Here is a 13,563-nt window from a genome sequence, read left to right as displayed (position 1 = left end):
AAATACATATTTCAAAACTAAGCGGCTTTGCAAGACATTTCAATTTGAGATGTTTTTAGATCATCACGATCACAATATGTGAATTTGCTGCAACACCAGACGAATATTATTGACAGTTACATTATCAAACCCATAAACCCATAGACAGCAAGAACGCATATGATTTTGCATTATGCTTTTTTGGTGGCTTTGTGGAAAGTTCGCGATTAAGGTATACATGGTCCATTTCTACGTCAGACAGGGGAAAAAAATAAAACGAAATCATAGGATTGTGCTAGTAATCTATGCTGCTTAATATGACTAATAATACAAACAGAATTACATTTCTAAATGTGTTTCACAGCAGGAAATGCTGGAAGACGGAAGCACATGGACAAGAACCTAACCAAATCAACAGATTTTTTAAGAATTTACTATAAAAAAAAATTTAAGCTTGGTGTAAGTTGAAAAAGGCTGTGATTTTGCATTAAGTTGCTACAAATGACGACTTTGGTCAAATAAAACAGATATGTCATTTATTCAATTATAATACCCCCTTTCTATAGATTAAGACTGAGCGGAGACTCAAACATCCAAGGCATCGCATGCATGGATCCTTTCAGAGAGGAAACAGGACAGTGTTCGTCGGAGGAGACACTTACACCAAAACAATGTACAGAGTCTGTTTTCGTTTTACGTAATCCATTCAAAATGTTACGTAATCCGTTTAAAACTGTCCAAAGCTATTTTCCAACACTGTGTAAATATTTAATGCAACTTCAAGGCTTTTGAATAAAAGCGTTGTGCCAGGGACAACAAACTTCAAAAAATGATTGCTTGTCCAGTCACATTAGCCAAAAATTACACTACAAGCACACAGCCAATAAGGCTGACTATATGCACTACCATTCAAAAGTTTGGGGTTAGTAAGATTTTTATGCGAAATATGTTATATATTCTTAACATTTAAAGCAATATTTCTATTTGAATATATTTAAAAATGTAATGGCAAAGCTGAGTTTTCAGAATCCATTACTCCAGCTTTCAGTGTCACATGATCCTTCAGAAATCATTCTAATATGCTGATTTGCTGCTTAATAAACATTTCTTATTAAGGCTGGGTATTGACACAAATTTCACGATTCGATTTGCTTTCTATTCACAAGCTTGCGATTCGAATCGATTCTGACTGGATTCAATTCAATATTGATTATTTTGGATATATATCAGGTACAATAGTTGGCAAATTTTCTAAAGAAAAAAAAAATCAACTAATCTACATGAGAGTCAGCTGGTGGTGTATTATAATACTGGGGCTTAAAATGAACTTATTTGTATACAAACACTAAAATTGTAGTTTTTATAATAATACATTTATACCACTAACTTTACAATTACATAATTATATTTCCACTCCAATTCGTTTTTTGAAATATAAACATTTAAATGGTGGCTGTCATAACTTTTATGGATTTAGCTCTTCAAACATAGATTCAATATGAATTAATAATAATAATAATAAAAATGATAATGAATATGTTATAAGGTGCATATATTTAGCGAAATGCTCCTCTATAGAGATCATTTTTCCAGATGACTAAAGAGTTTGTGGTCACTGAATGCTTTTCTGAGGTAAATGAGACAGTCACGTGACATTGTTTACAAGCTGTTACACTGCCGTCTTTTCATGGTTGAGTGATAACATGAAACAGGATATGGATTTTGGAAAGTTGTAGGTTTCTTTTAACATACCTTCAGACGTTCATGTTTATTTCGTGCTGTAACTTTTCGTGCTGTAACTGGTTAAAGCGGAGGAGATGATCACTCCACATTAAACAGCGCCAAAACAGTATTTATTGTTTGAATATTGTAATAAAATGGACAGAATTTGAAATCTGAGACTTTGTTTCATATCAAAAGTATCAAAGCACAAAGCGCATTGCGGTTTTTTTGAATGGGAGGTGCGCTACAACGTTCCATTTATTAAATGAAAACAGGCTAGACTAATCGATTCTTGGGATCTAAGAACCTATACTGTTTCGTAAAAATGAGAATCGATTGAAATCGAGAAATCGATATTTTTACCCAGCCTTATTTCTTATTATTATCAGTGTTGAAATAGGTTGCGCTGCTTAATATTTTTGTGAAAACTGTCCACAACAATTGAAGGCCCCATGACCTTTCCAGCTGTTCATGCTTGATCAAGGAAAGGGATTTTTAAAAATATTTGTACTAAATTTTTAGCTGATAAAATATTTTGAATTTTATTTTTTAAATGCCCATTGAGTTATAAAATGTTCCTAATTTACCTGACTTTTCCACATCTAGGCCACTGAGGCCGCCTGGTTGAGAACCACTGATATACATAAAACATATAAAAAATGTTGATGTTGAAAAAACTAAAGTTCTCGATCATGTTATTTGTCAACTACCCCTAGCCACTTTTTTAGTAAATGTAAAAATTACAGGCTACTTGCTTTTTTTTTTTTTTTTTTAAGTTTCAAATGACCGTTTTGAACTTTCACAGTTTGACTTTAACACCTAAAGCATAGCCACCTCTAGAACAAGGCAATTCTACTAAAGATATCATGAAACAGAATGGGAGCAAGTTTCCATGCAATTAAACAAATAGTATATTCCAACATTAATGTGAAAGTTCATTAAAGTGAAAAATCTGTCATCATGTACTCACCCCTCCACTCGTTCCAAACCTGTATGAATTTCTTTCATCTGTTGAACACAAAAGAAGATATTTTGAAGAATATTGGTAACCAAACAGTTGACGGTAGCTATTATAGCATTTTTTCCCCATACTATATAAGTCAATGGCTACCATCAAATGTTTGGTAAAGAGCAAAATATCTTCTTTTATGCTAAACAGAATAAAGACACTTAAACAGGTTTGGAACAACTTTGGAGGGTGAGTAAATGAGAGAATTTTCATTTTGGGTGAACTCAACTCAAATCCACAGCCCCTTTAAAAACAAGGTGGATCTTAAAAAGTCTAATCAGCCCATCTCCATGAGCAGATGAGCCGCCCACACCTGGCGCTATCACAGATACAAGCGCACGGGGCCCCTCGGTTACATTTCACAAGCAGACAACACAATTTACAAGCACCCAAGAGCACTAAAATAGGGCAACAAAAATGGAGTGCACAGATCAAAGGAGTACATTCAGTTTAAGGGCCGATGCTCACTATGCTTCTATAAACGAAAACCCACGTCTGGCCTTTAATCTCATAACAGCTAAAACAAGAGGAAAACCCCCTAAAAACTTATCAAACCTTAAAACAAGCTCCATGTTTGTGCGATTGGATGCAGGGAGCCAGTGGGACAAAGAGCAGCACGGCAAACCATCCAATAAAGCCTCGGTCCCCAGGGAGAGTTCAGTGTAGGACTCTCTCTGCCTCCCCTCATTCCCGTTCTATTAATACACCCAAACAAAAGGAGGAGGCAGTAATGAGGGAGCTTCAGGGAGAACAGTGATGGGGAAGAGGCCGAACGCAGCGGCTTTCAGCCACATGAAAGTGAGCTGAGCTCCTGCTGTTCTTATTGCTCTTGTCCTTTGCCCGGGTTCGAGTGGGCAGGAGCACCAGTTTATGCGTGTTTGATGTGTGTGTGTGCGTTCGTGCATGCGTACCCGCCGCTGGGTCCCAATCCAGCCCTCACTATTTAAAAGCTCAATGATAGGATGTCTCATCTCGGTTAGTGCACAGGAAGTGGAATGCATGATTTACTTAGAGACCAAAGCCTTGCGTCTGTCCCTAAAAATGTCAGTTACGTTTGCACTGATGAGGCACTGTTTAGATTCAGTATTTTCAAATGCATAAAGGTCATTCAGGATATGAACAGAAACATAAGAGTAAAGGAAGAAAATAACTTTTGCATAGCAATGTAGAGTTCAAGTGCCTTTCAAATAGTTTTGTAGTGCTTGAAAGATATGAATACCACCATGTCAGTCATCACAGCATAATGCTCTGAACAATACAGATGGTCGTTCAGACTAAAGATAAAACCATTCCTTTCAACTGTAAAAATGCCACCACCAGCTAGAATACAAAAACACAGAGAACCACATAATCAGCTCAGCAGTGTTGTACACTCTTAAAATTAAAGGTTCTGTATTGGCATCAATGGTTCATCCAGGAACCTTTAACAACTATGGAACCAAGTGGAAAAAGGTTTTTCAGATTATTAAATGTTCTTCACACTTGTTAACATGTTATATTAGGAACTCTTCACTGAAAGAATCCAAAATGGTTCCTCTATGGCATTGTTACCATAGAACATAGGAAAAAAACTTTTTATCCAGACAAGACTGGATTTGGACTCAAGAGACCAGGGCTGAGTCCAAACGCTCCTGAAAATATGAACTTGAGTCCTGCAACATTGCACCTCATTGCCACAAAACCTCCAAGGCTTGTGAAACAGATGATGCCAAGAAGAAAAAATGCAAGCGCATCGTTTTAAACACCACAGACTCTGCCGCAGCATGTCTTAAAGCATCATTCATCTAACACAGGGCCAAAAACACAACATGCCACCATCAAACAAGAAACCACAGATGTCTTTTAGCTGGCATATAACTTCATTTCGGGCTAAAATGTGGCCCTGCAGTCATGGTTATCTTCTGTAAGATAAGCGTGTCATTAGGCTTTGCAGACGCTTAAAGTCAGCATGAATCAAAACCCATTTTCTTTCTCTCATGTGGTGCATTCTCTAGTGAAACAGTATAACATGACAAAAATGTAGGGAGGGACATGAGTCTATCCATCAGAAACTGATTGGATCCAGAAAAGTGGCAGCATTACAGAGCAGAATGCAGCCAGATTGAATGCAAGTTTGCTAAAACTGTGGCAAAAAAGCATTTTAGCTACTGGTTAACATTATCCAATAGCCTGAGAGGCCTAAGTGATCGTTGCAGGGGAAGAAAGAGTTACATCTTGGTTTGTCACTGTTTACAATAGAATCTGGTGCATTAAAAATTTAAAATCAGTCTATTTTTAAAATGAGTCGTGCCTAGAAAAGCGCTATATAAATGTAATGAATTATTATATTATTTTATTTTGATTTCACGTTGACTTTAAGCAGATTCATTCTCAGCTTGAACTTACACTCAGGCATAAAACCTTGAGTGAAACAACACCCAAAGCAACACCTCTAGAGTTCTCTCATTTAAGACGCGGTCACATATGCGAAATTTCAGTGATAAACCAAAAAACGTCCACGGTCTACTGTCGATATTAGCAATACACGAAGCAACGCTCACACAGAAGTCACTTTCAAACCAAACAGCTTCTTCTTCTGGTCAACACATCAAATTTGTATGAAAATAACTGAACCTGATGCAAAATATGCGTGGAGAAATGTTTCGCAACTTTGCAAAATTTCTAAATGCACAGATTCCTATCGATATAACTGGATTTCGTCCAGAAAATTTCTTAGTGCAAGAGTAAATGTGACTTCACCTTCAAGTCTCTTAAAAAATGAATTCAAGTTTAAAAGAACAAATAAATAACCTGAGGAAAGGATCTCAACAGAAATTTCAAATAACATGTAAATAAGAAACACTGTCTTTTTTACCTTGCCATGGGTAACTAACAAGAGTTTTACAATGAAATGCTTCCAAGGAAACTATTAACACCTAATTGTTGCTACTTCAGTAAAATCTTTTGGAAGAAGTCAAAGATCAAAGTTAGATATGTGAATCAATACCACGAAGCTCCCAGCACAAATGGAGCTGTCATATTTGACACATTGATATATACCAAATATGTATCATATACCAAATTTGAGAGAAGTCTGATAAAACAATAAATCTCCTCTTTTGTAAATTCTATTTATATTCTTTTAAAATACATATCCCTTTCCTTTTTTTGCCCGAAGCAAAGTGCCTGGTCTTTGACACTGCAGAAGCAGACTTTCCTTTTTTCACCATCAGTGGAAGGTTTGATGCTCCTAAAAGTGAAGTTCTCCCTCCTGTTTGAGACACTGGACTGGATGCAGTGAGGTTTCGCCATGCAGGACTTGAGCCAGAAGTTCACTCAAGCTCAGTCTTCAGCACTCATGGTATGCATCTATTGCTAGTGATGGATTTGAGTTGGTCCCCGCATGCAAATTCTGGAGTTGTACAGCCTTGCCAGAGTGTGAGGAGAAAGAACGGTGGGATAATTATGTATCCTAATTACGTAACCTATCCTGTTGTCCAACTCTCAGACAGGTTCACTCTGAAAATGTGAAGGCAGGCTGGGGCTCGCCCTGAGAGGGCTCATCGTCAGGGCCAAGAGTGAGAGGTGTGCTCACGGAGGCCTGGGGAATAATAGCTGTCTCTCCACCTGGTGGTGTCTTATCCTGAGACTGGGAGGAAGAGGATGATGAGTGTGCGCTCTCGCTGGAGCTGCTGCGGGTCTCTGTGCTGGTGCTGGTCTTCTTCATCTTTCTGCGTTTGGCCAAAGGAGCCTTGTCAACTGTCTGGAGTCGGAAGCCCTCCCGCTTACACTTATTAAAGGCCTGGGGAAGACAATAACAGTATTATTTTATGTTGTAATCTTTATTTTCTAGCATCCTTCTGTTTTTTTCTCTTTCTTACATTGAAGGTGGCTTTGACACAGGTGTGCACTGATATGGTAGAAGATCCCAGGATGTCAGGGGTCATAAGAGGGTTGGAAGAGAGCTGACTGTCATCCTGCAGCCAGGCATTATAGCGTAGACCACACATTTTTATCCGCTTGTCAGGGTCCACCGTCAGCAGCTCTGAACCATGGCAGGTCAGGCACATTTTAGTTTTAACAAATGCATTCCAATTTAAATCACTGCAAAATGGTCTCTAAACATCTTCAGCTGTGTCTTACCTTGTATCAGATCTTTGGCCTGATTAGACACATTCCTCCAGGCTTCACCTTCGAAAGAGAAGTCTCCTTGTTTGATCTTCCTCATAATCTCTTCTGCACTGGTGTGCATTAGACTCTTCCCATGGCACTGAAATGGGACCTGGCCAGATAGCATGGTGTACTGCAACAAAATAAAAAAACACAAGTGCACCTTAATGCGGGGTACCTCAAGGTTCTATCTTACAACCAATTAATTTTCTTCACATGCGATTCATTAAGAAAAAAAGACATGAAATTTACCTTCACTGTTATGCAAATGATACAGAGCTGTACCTTCCTTTTAAAGTCAAATTTATTTTCCAAATACATGTTCTTGGTTTTATTGTGCACAAACCATAAGTTTGCATTATTCCAAAGAAAAAAAAGGTATCACATTTTATAAAGTTTATTTTAGTAATCTTTCATGAAAAAGTTATCATTTGATCCACCTCTGAGACAACTTCCTGTTTTGAAGATGTCACCAAGACAGTAAACACACTTTTTGATACAATCAATTCCCGATGAATAAAATCAAGCCCTGCCTTACATTTAATGACAAAATATGTCACATTATGGATGTATAATGGATTGGGAATGTTTCCACATATTGATTTTATACCTGTCGATGTCTGTTTTAAATCCTTTTTTATTGCCAAGATGATGTTTAAATGTTGGGACAGTGCACATTAATAAACATTACTGTAAATATGCAAAAATTTGCCAAATGACATTTTTCATCTGTAGTCCCTGGAAAGAATGTTACAGTATCACCCTAGAAACAAAATATAAAATCAAAAATACGCATCATCATCATCTATCAACATATTAAAGCTGTTCTGAAAAGTTCAATCTTCTTGCTTAGAGCTATTAGCAAACTAAAATATTTCTTGTCTTGAACAGGACAATCAGTGAGCTTCTGACTGTTACCATCAAGAGTGAACATATTTCTTCTGAGGACACAGTATACAGTTTTGTTTTTTGCTTTTAAAGCTGTAAGTGAAATGGAACCTTGTTACACTGATCTCTGCAGTTTCCATCACACCTACAGATCTCTTAAATGTGCCAACCAGCTGCTCCTTACTCACTCTTGGTGCTTGATGTTTAAAGATAATTGTGCCTTCTCTGTTGGTGCCGAGGTCAGAAAATAGCCACACTCCATTGTGTCCTCATCAATACATTCAAATTGTGCCTTAAGACTTATTTGTTCTAGCTGGACATTGTCACATGTAACAGTCATTGTGTGCTGGACAGATGTAATGTGTATTTTCCATTTGTCCGTGTTTGAGCACAACACACACTGATAAACTTTTGTTGTTTTTAAATGTGCTATATCAATAAATTAGAGATAAGAACACATAACTGTTATGAAAAGTAAATGGAAAAAAGTGCACAGCTAAATAAGCTACAAAGCTCTTGTCTTTCTCTGCACTGTGGTCTCTCTCCATGCTGTGCAGAGCGCTCCAGGGTCTCTCAGCTCACAGCCTGTCAGTGGTCATCACGTCAAACTCTGCTGCACTACTCTGTTCTCCCCCCAGCCAGGTCCTGCTCCCCAGTACAGAGGGCCACAAAAATAACTCAGCTATGGACATCTACCCCAGGCTCCTTCTCGCTATCTCCACTCATCTTTCTCTCAATGAAGTCCTGGCTTGAAAAATTTCTGCTTAAGGGTAGTCGCGAGGATCAGTAATGCTAAGTTGTTTTGGAAAGGCTTGATAGTTTGTTTATTTTGGTTGGTGTTCAAATGAATAAGTGTCAGAAACAGCAAGACATGGATTCATATCCAAAAGGAGTAAATAATCTACATGAAGGAGGATAAAAGCTTGTGTGGATACAGAATCTCATATTTGCAGAAATAGGAGAAAGCACTCATATATTCATACAAAATGCACCATTCAGTGTTTTATTTCCTTTAAAAAAGGCTGAAAAATGAGATACTTCCGTGTGACAAAGGTTCATTTAGCACTTGCCACTTTCTCTTCTCCATAAAATTAGTTTCTAACCCTAGTGAGCTTCCCTACAGATTAGTGGTCGACCGATATGGATTTTTTTGATGGCCGATGCTGTTATCTGGATGGGTGGCGAATGGCCGATATAAAACCAATATACATTAAATGATTATCACTAGGGGCTCTCAGTTGATAAAATGTTTTAATCTAATTAATTACATGATGTATCATTTAATTAATCTAATAAATCGCAAATTACATTTGGCTGTGAAAATACCCCAAAAGATTATTTAAAGCTATTTTTTGTTAAATGAGAAAGTATTAAATAGACATTACAAATAGCAGCTTTAGAAAGACATTTTATTTGATTCAACATAAAATTTATTAGACATAAACGTTTATGCCACAACGGCCTAATATTAACTATGGAACATAAAAGAGATAATTTGAGAAACATCTCAGATTTTTTTGTTCATGCAATGGAAATCATTGGTAACTAAAACAGCTTTGTTAGCAACAGTCTTCAAAATACCTTCTTTTACGTTCCACAAAAGAAAGTAAGTCATTCAGGTTTGAGTAAATGATGACCTTTTTTTTTTTTTTTGGGTGAATTATCCCTTTAATGTTTTTTTTTTTCCTTTTTTAAAAAAAAATTTAATAATACTCTAAATGAGAAAATAAAACTGCCAGCAGGTGGCGTTAAATGTCTTTATGAGTTACTCATTCATTCGATTCTCAAATGGCTGATTCATTTCAGAATGAAGTAAACGGCTCAGTTTATTACAGTGCATCAACTGCGTTAAAATATTTTAATCGGGTTATTTTTTCATAACTAATTTAACGCGTTAAGCTGACAGCCCTAGATATCACTATTTAATTTAGAGATAATGACTTTAATTGACATAATATTTACGTACCGCAGTAAAGAAAAAAAAGTTGAGATTCCAAAACAGAATGTTTTAGTACCATTTTGTAAAACGTAAAATGCCCAAAACGTAATAAAATTTAGCGGAGCTCGCCCAAAACACAACCTACTCCATGCCTGCTCACTAGCGCCCTCTCCTAATTGACATAATATTTACTAAAATAGAAATAATTTGAAAATGAATCAAATGAATCTGAACTTGATAAAAACACATTTTTAAAATTAGATTTATATTTTAGATAGCAATTTTCAAAAAACGTGTCATCCAATGCTGATAATTAAAAACGGCAAACATATATCAGTCACCACTATTGCTGAGAACTAACTGAAATAGGACCTCAAAAACAATAATTTGTAAAGGGAGCAACTTTAAGTCACTCTCACTCATTTAGCACTCGTCAGCCGTCTTGGTAATGCATAAATTAGCAATCTTGAAAAAAAAAAAAAAAAAATTACCCTTCCTAGTACCCATAACTTAATATTGGCCTTACCAAAATAACTCCTAAACTCCAGAGGTCACAGGACTCATCGTAACCGTCGTATTTGAGGATTTCCGGTGCAGCGTACTGAAGAGTGAAGCAGGGGGTCTTCAGGAGCTGATTGTCGGGGGGTTTGAGCCGTGCAAAGCCAAAGTCAATAACTTTTATCTCTGAATTCTCAGTGTCATCAGTGAAGAGCAAATTCTACAAAGAGAAAACTCCATTACACAGTCAGAAAAATAAAGCAAATAAAAAAAAAACCTTATTAGTTTACACAAACGTTTACTAATTCACTGTTCACCAAACTGAAATACAAGCAAAATTGAGGAGCATAAACTTAACAAGGTAGATGTTTCTTGAATAAGTTTCCTTTTAATTAAGTGAGACTTGTCAATCCTGAGGTGTGTAAAGTTCTGCCCAACCTGTGCTTTGGGGCCCATCGGCCTGGAGTACTGTGACATGTGGGTTGTACATTTGAGATAATGACAGTGGATGTGTTGTGGCGTGCTGTACCTCAGGTTTGAGGTCCCTGTGCACTACACCAACATCATGCATGTGGCTGACGGCAGACACCAGTCTGCGCATGATGCGGCTAGCCTCCGTCTCGCTGAAGTGCTGCTTCCTTCTGATCCTCTCCAGCAGTTCTCCACCTTGCAGGAGCTCCAGAACAAGATATGTGTGTAGCTACACAAACAAAGTAGTGTTATTTTAATATCACTGATATACTAATATACGTTTGTTAATATTTTGAACTAGATTTTACTTTTACATTTTCTCATTTCACTTTTTAGTTTTAGCTACTCTATATAGTTTGTATTAATTTTATTTATTCATTTTAGTTTTAGTTTTTTTAATGCTTTCTAAAGCTTTTTAAAACTTATTTCAGTAAATGTTTATTTTATTTACTAAAATGTCTTTTTATGGTTAAATTTTTAGTTTAAGTTAACTATAATAACAGTGTTAGAGAACTCAAGTCATTCAGTGTAACGATGCAGTGGTTATCGCATGTGCTCCAGAAATTTTGAGCCTTGGTGCTCATGTGAGCAATAGGGTTCGAGTCTGGCCTCAAACACATCCAGAACAAATTTCTCCTCTCTTTCCAATAATTTCCTGACACTTTCTTATCAATCCACATAATAACAGAAGCATAGGCAGTGCCGATCTTCCCTACACACTCTTGCTCTCAAGGATGATTTAAAGGGTCATGAAACCCTAAAACACATTTTTTGAGATGTTAAAATATATGAACAGGTTAGGTTGCGCATCAGTGAAAACAAAAATAGCACTCATTATGTCTATTATTAAGTGAAAAGTGGATCTTTTTTCATTTTTGGAGCAATTTCGTTCTTCCGATTCAAAAAGCAAAGTTGAACCGACATCAAAAGTGACGTATATGCGTTAATTTGCAGTGGTGATTGGCTGTCGTGGCTGGAGAGTACGTGTCTACGTCATCAGTTTTCTGAGCTCTTCTTCTGAGTATTATTCATGAGAATGAAGTCTTATGATCCAATCACTGCGCTGTATTACGCATGATGTCGTCTTACAGCAGAGAATTCAAATCTCATGAACAAGCTTCCGTGCTGTCAGTTCACCTCTGTAAACATGACCGTAACAATATTTAATATTTAACAACACGTGGAGCGCGCATGAGAGAGCAGTTTCTGCATGAACGCCGTGATGAGTTTAACAACACTCTCTGCACTGATCATAGTTCATATCCGGACCAGAGTTTATGTGAACATATTTCATATTCTCTTGTGCTCTGAACTTTAACCAGCACCGTGCATGTGCACATATCATGTCTTCTTCAAACAAAAGATGCACAAATAAGGGCACTGATAGAGCGGTACGTCGATCATGAACGCGATGGCATGACGGATTATTGTGATACACAGTAAACAAAGATACAGACTGAAAATTAAAAGAAGAGTAAACAAAAAGTAACTATGCCTTCATTCTTTCTGTTTTAAACTGATGTGTGTCATTTGTTCTGAGACTGTAGTGCTGGTAAACATGAAAATATTATTTGAACTTTTAAATGTTCTTCTTCATTTTTCATATATTCCATTTCAAATAATATTTTTTTAAAACATATTGGATTTGTTCATGATAGTCGTTAGTCTCTAATGATAAGATTTCTTGAGAGTTCATTATCATTATTATTATATTTTTAAAATATATCAAGGTGGCCCCTCTATCTCCGTTGTTGATGGTTTTTTCTTTCTTTCTTCTGCTCATATTTTAATATTAATTCGACTGTAGTAATTAATGACAGAATTTTCATTTTGAGGTGAACTAACCCTTTAAATGCCGTCAGTTTTGTCTTACTGTCAGTATATTAAATCTCAGTCTTCATTCAGTCTTAAAGTGACAGCAGCCTAATAATCCTGCTGTTGTAGGCTATTATTTTTAGTAGGCTAACTTGTTTATTTTGTATCTTTTGTTTATAACTCTTTTTATTGTACTACTGACTGTTTTAACTTACTGTTGTTTGTTGACAGTGAAACTGCTCTGAAAGTACAGATTAAAGTGTCGAAGGACATTTTGGACACACTGACAGAGAACCCCTGACAAAGCTTTGCTTTGGGCCCCCAGAACTCTAGGACCAGCACTGGGCATAACACTAAATATAAAATTAGGGACCACAAAGAAATACATTATTTGCAAGAATAACCACATGGAACAGTATATGATCGCAATTACACCTTTTCCACGACATTCTAATTTATTGAGATGCACCTGTAGATAATCTATTATGAAGTGTAAAGCCTTCTATCCTGGTGGAGACGTACATTTAATGACAGAAAGAAAGTCAGAGGGCATGCTGCCTTTGAACTCAGAAGGAGCAGGAAAAATCACTTGGCAAAGGTTCACATTCAAAATGATTTAATAAATGGGCTTCAGTCTCATTATATGCTGAATGAGTGTGAATAAGTGAATGGCAGAACAAGTGTTTGCGTGCCATACGTGGGTGGGATGACAAAAGAGTGTATGAGTGTGCAAGTGTGTGTGTGCACGAAAGAAGAAAGAGAGGCAAATGAAAAAGAGCAAGCTAATATCTCTCATTATCTCTGGTATAGAGGAACAAAGACCGTGACCGGGCAGGGCGGCTTTGCTTTTCATCTAGGGCACGGCACTGGGTACAGAGGGTGGGTGTTGATAACCTCCATTTGGCAAGTGGGAATGCACACACACATACACATTTTACAGATCTGAAGAGGTGCCCAACTGACTCAAGCTTATCATACTAATGAATAATAGGACGATGAATCAGGATGTCTGGCACACACACACACAAAATAAAAATAATACATATAACATATTTACATTTAGTCATTTAGCAGACACTTTTATCCAAAGCGA

At 36.9% G+C, this 13,563-nt stretch overlaps 1 protein-coding gene across 2 annotated transcripts in view; it reads right to left on the bottom strand.

Annotated features, from left to right (window-relative positions):
• Nucleotides 1-5,778: 5,778 nt before the first annotated feature.
• Nucleotides 5,779-13,563, bottom strand: part of LOC107730213 (ribosomal protein S6 kinase alpha-5-like) — a 38,775-nt gene continuing 30,990 nt past the window's right edge. The window contains exons 13-17 of one of the 2 annotated variants that reach the window (XM_016540973.1): nt 10,714-10,884; nt 10,213-10,404; nt 6,833-6,992; nt 6,571-6,734; nt 5,779-6,491 (exon numbers count right to left, since the gene is read on the bottom strand). In XM_016540973.1, the coding sequence (XP_016396459.1) occupies nt 6,204-6,491; nt 6,571-6,734; nt 6,833-6,992; nt 10,213-10,404; nt 10,714-10,884 (975 nt within the window). In that variant the 3' untranslated portion in view covers nt 5,779-6,203. The remainder of the gene's footprint in view (nt 6,492-6,570; nt 6,735-6,832; nt 6,993-10,212; nt 10,405-10,713; nt 10,885-13,563) is intronic. The other variant, XM_016540974.1, reaches the window with a different exon arrangement.

The sequence above is a fragment of the Sinocyclocheilus rhinocerous genome, unplaced genomic scaffold, assembly GCF_001515625.1.
Source record: "Sinocyclocheilus rhinocerous isolate Xijiao unplaced genomic scaffold, SAMN03320098_v1.1 scaffold1419, whole genome shotgun sequence".
NCBI classification, from domain to species: Eukaryota; Metazoa; Chordata; class Actinopteri; order Cypriniformes; family Cyprinidae; genus Sinocyclocheilus; species Sinocyclocheilus rhinocerous.
Note: the sequence above shows the minus strand (reverse complement) of the source record. Positions and strands in the feature narration are given on the sequence as shown.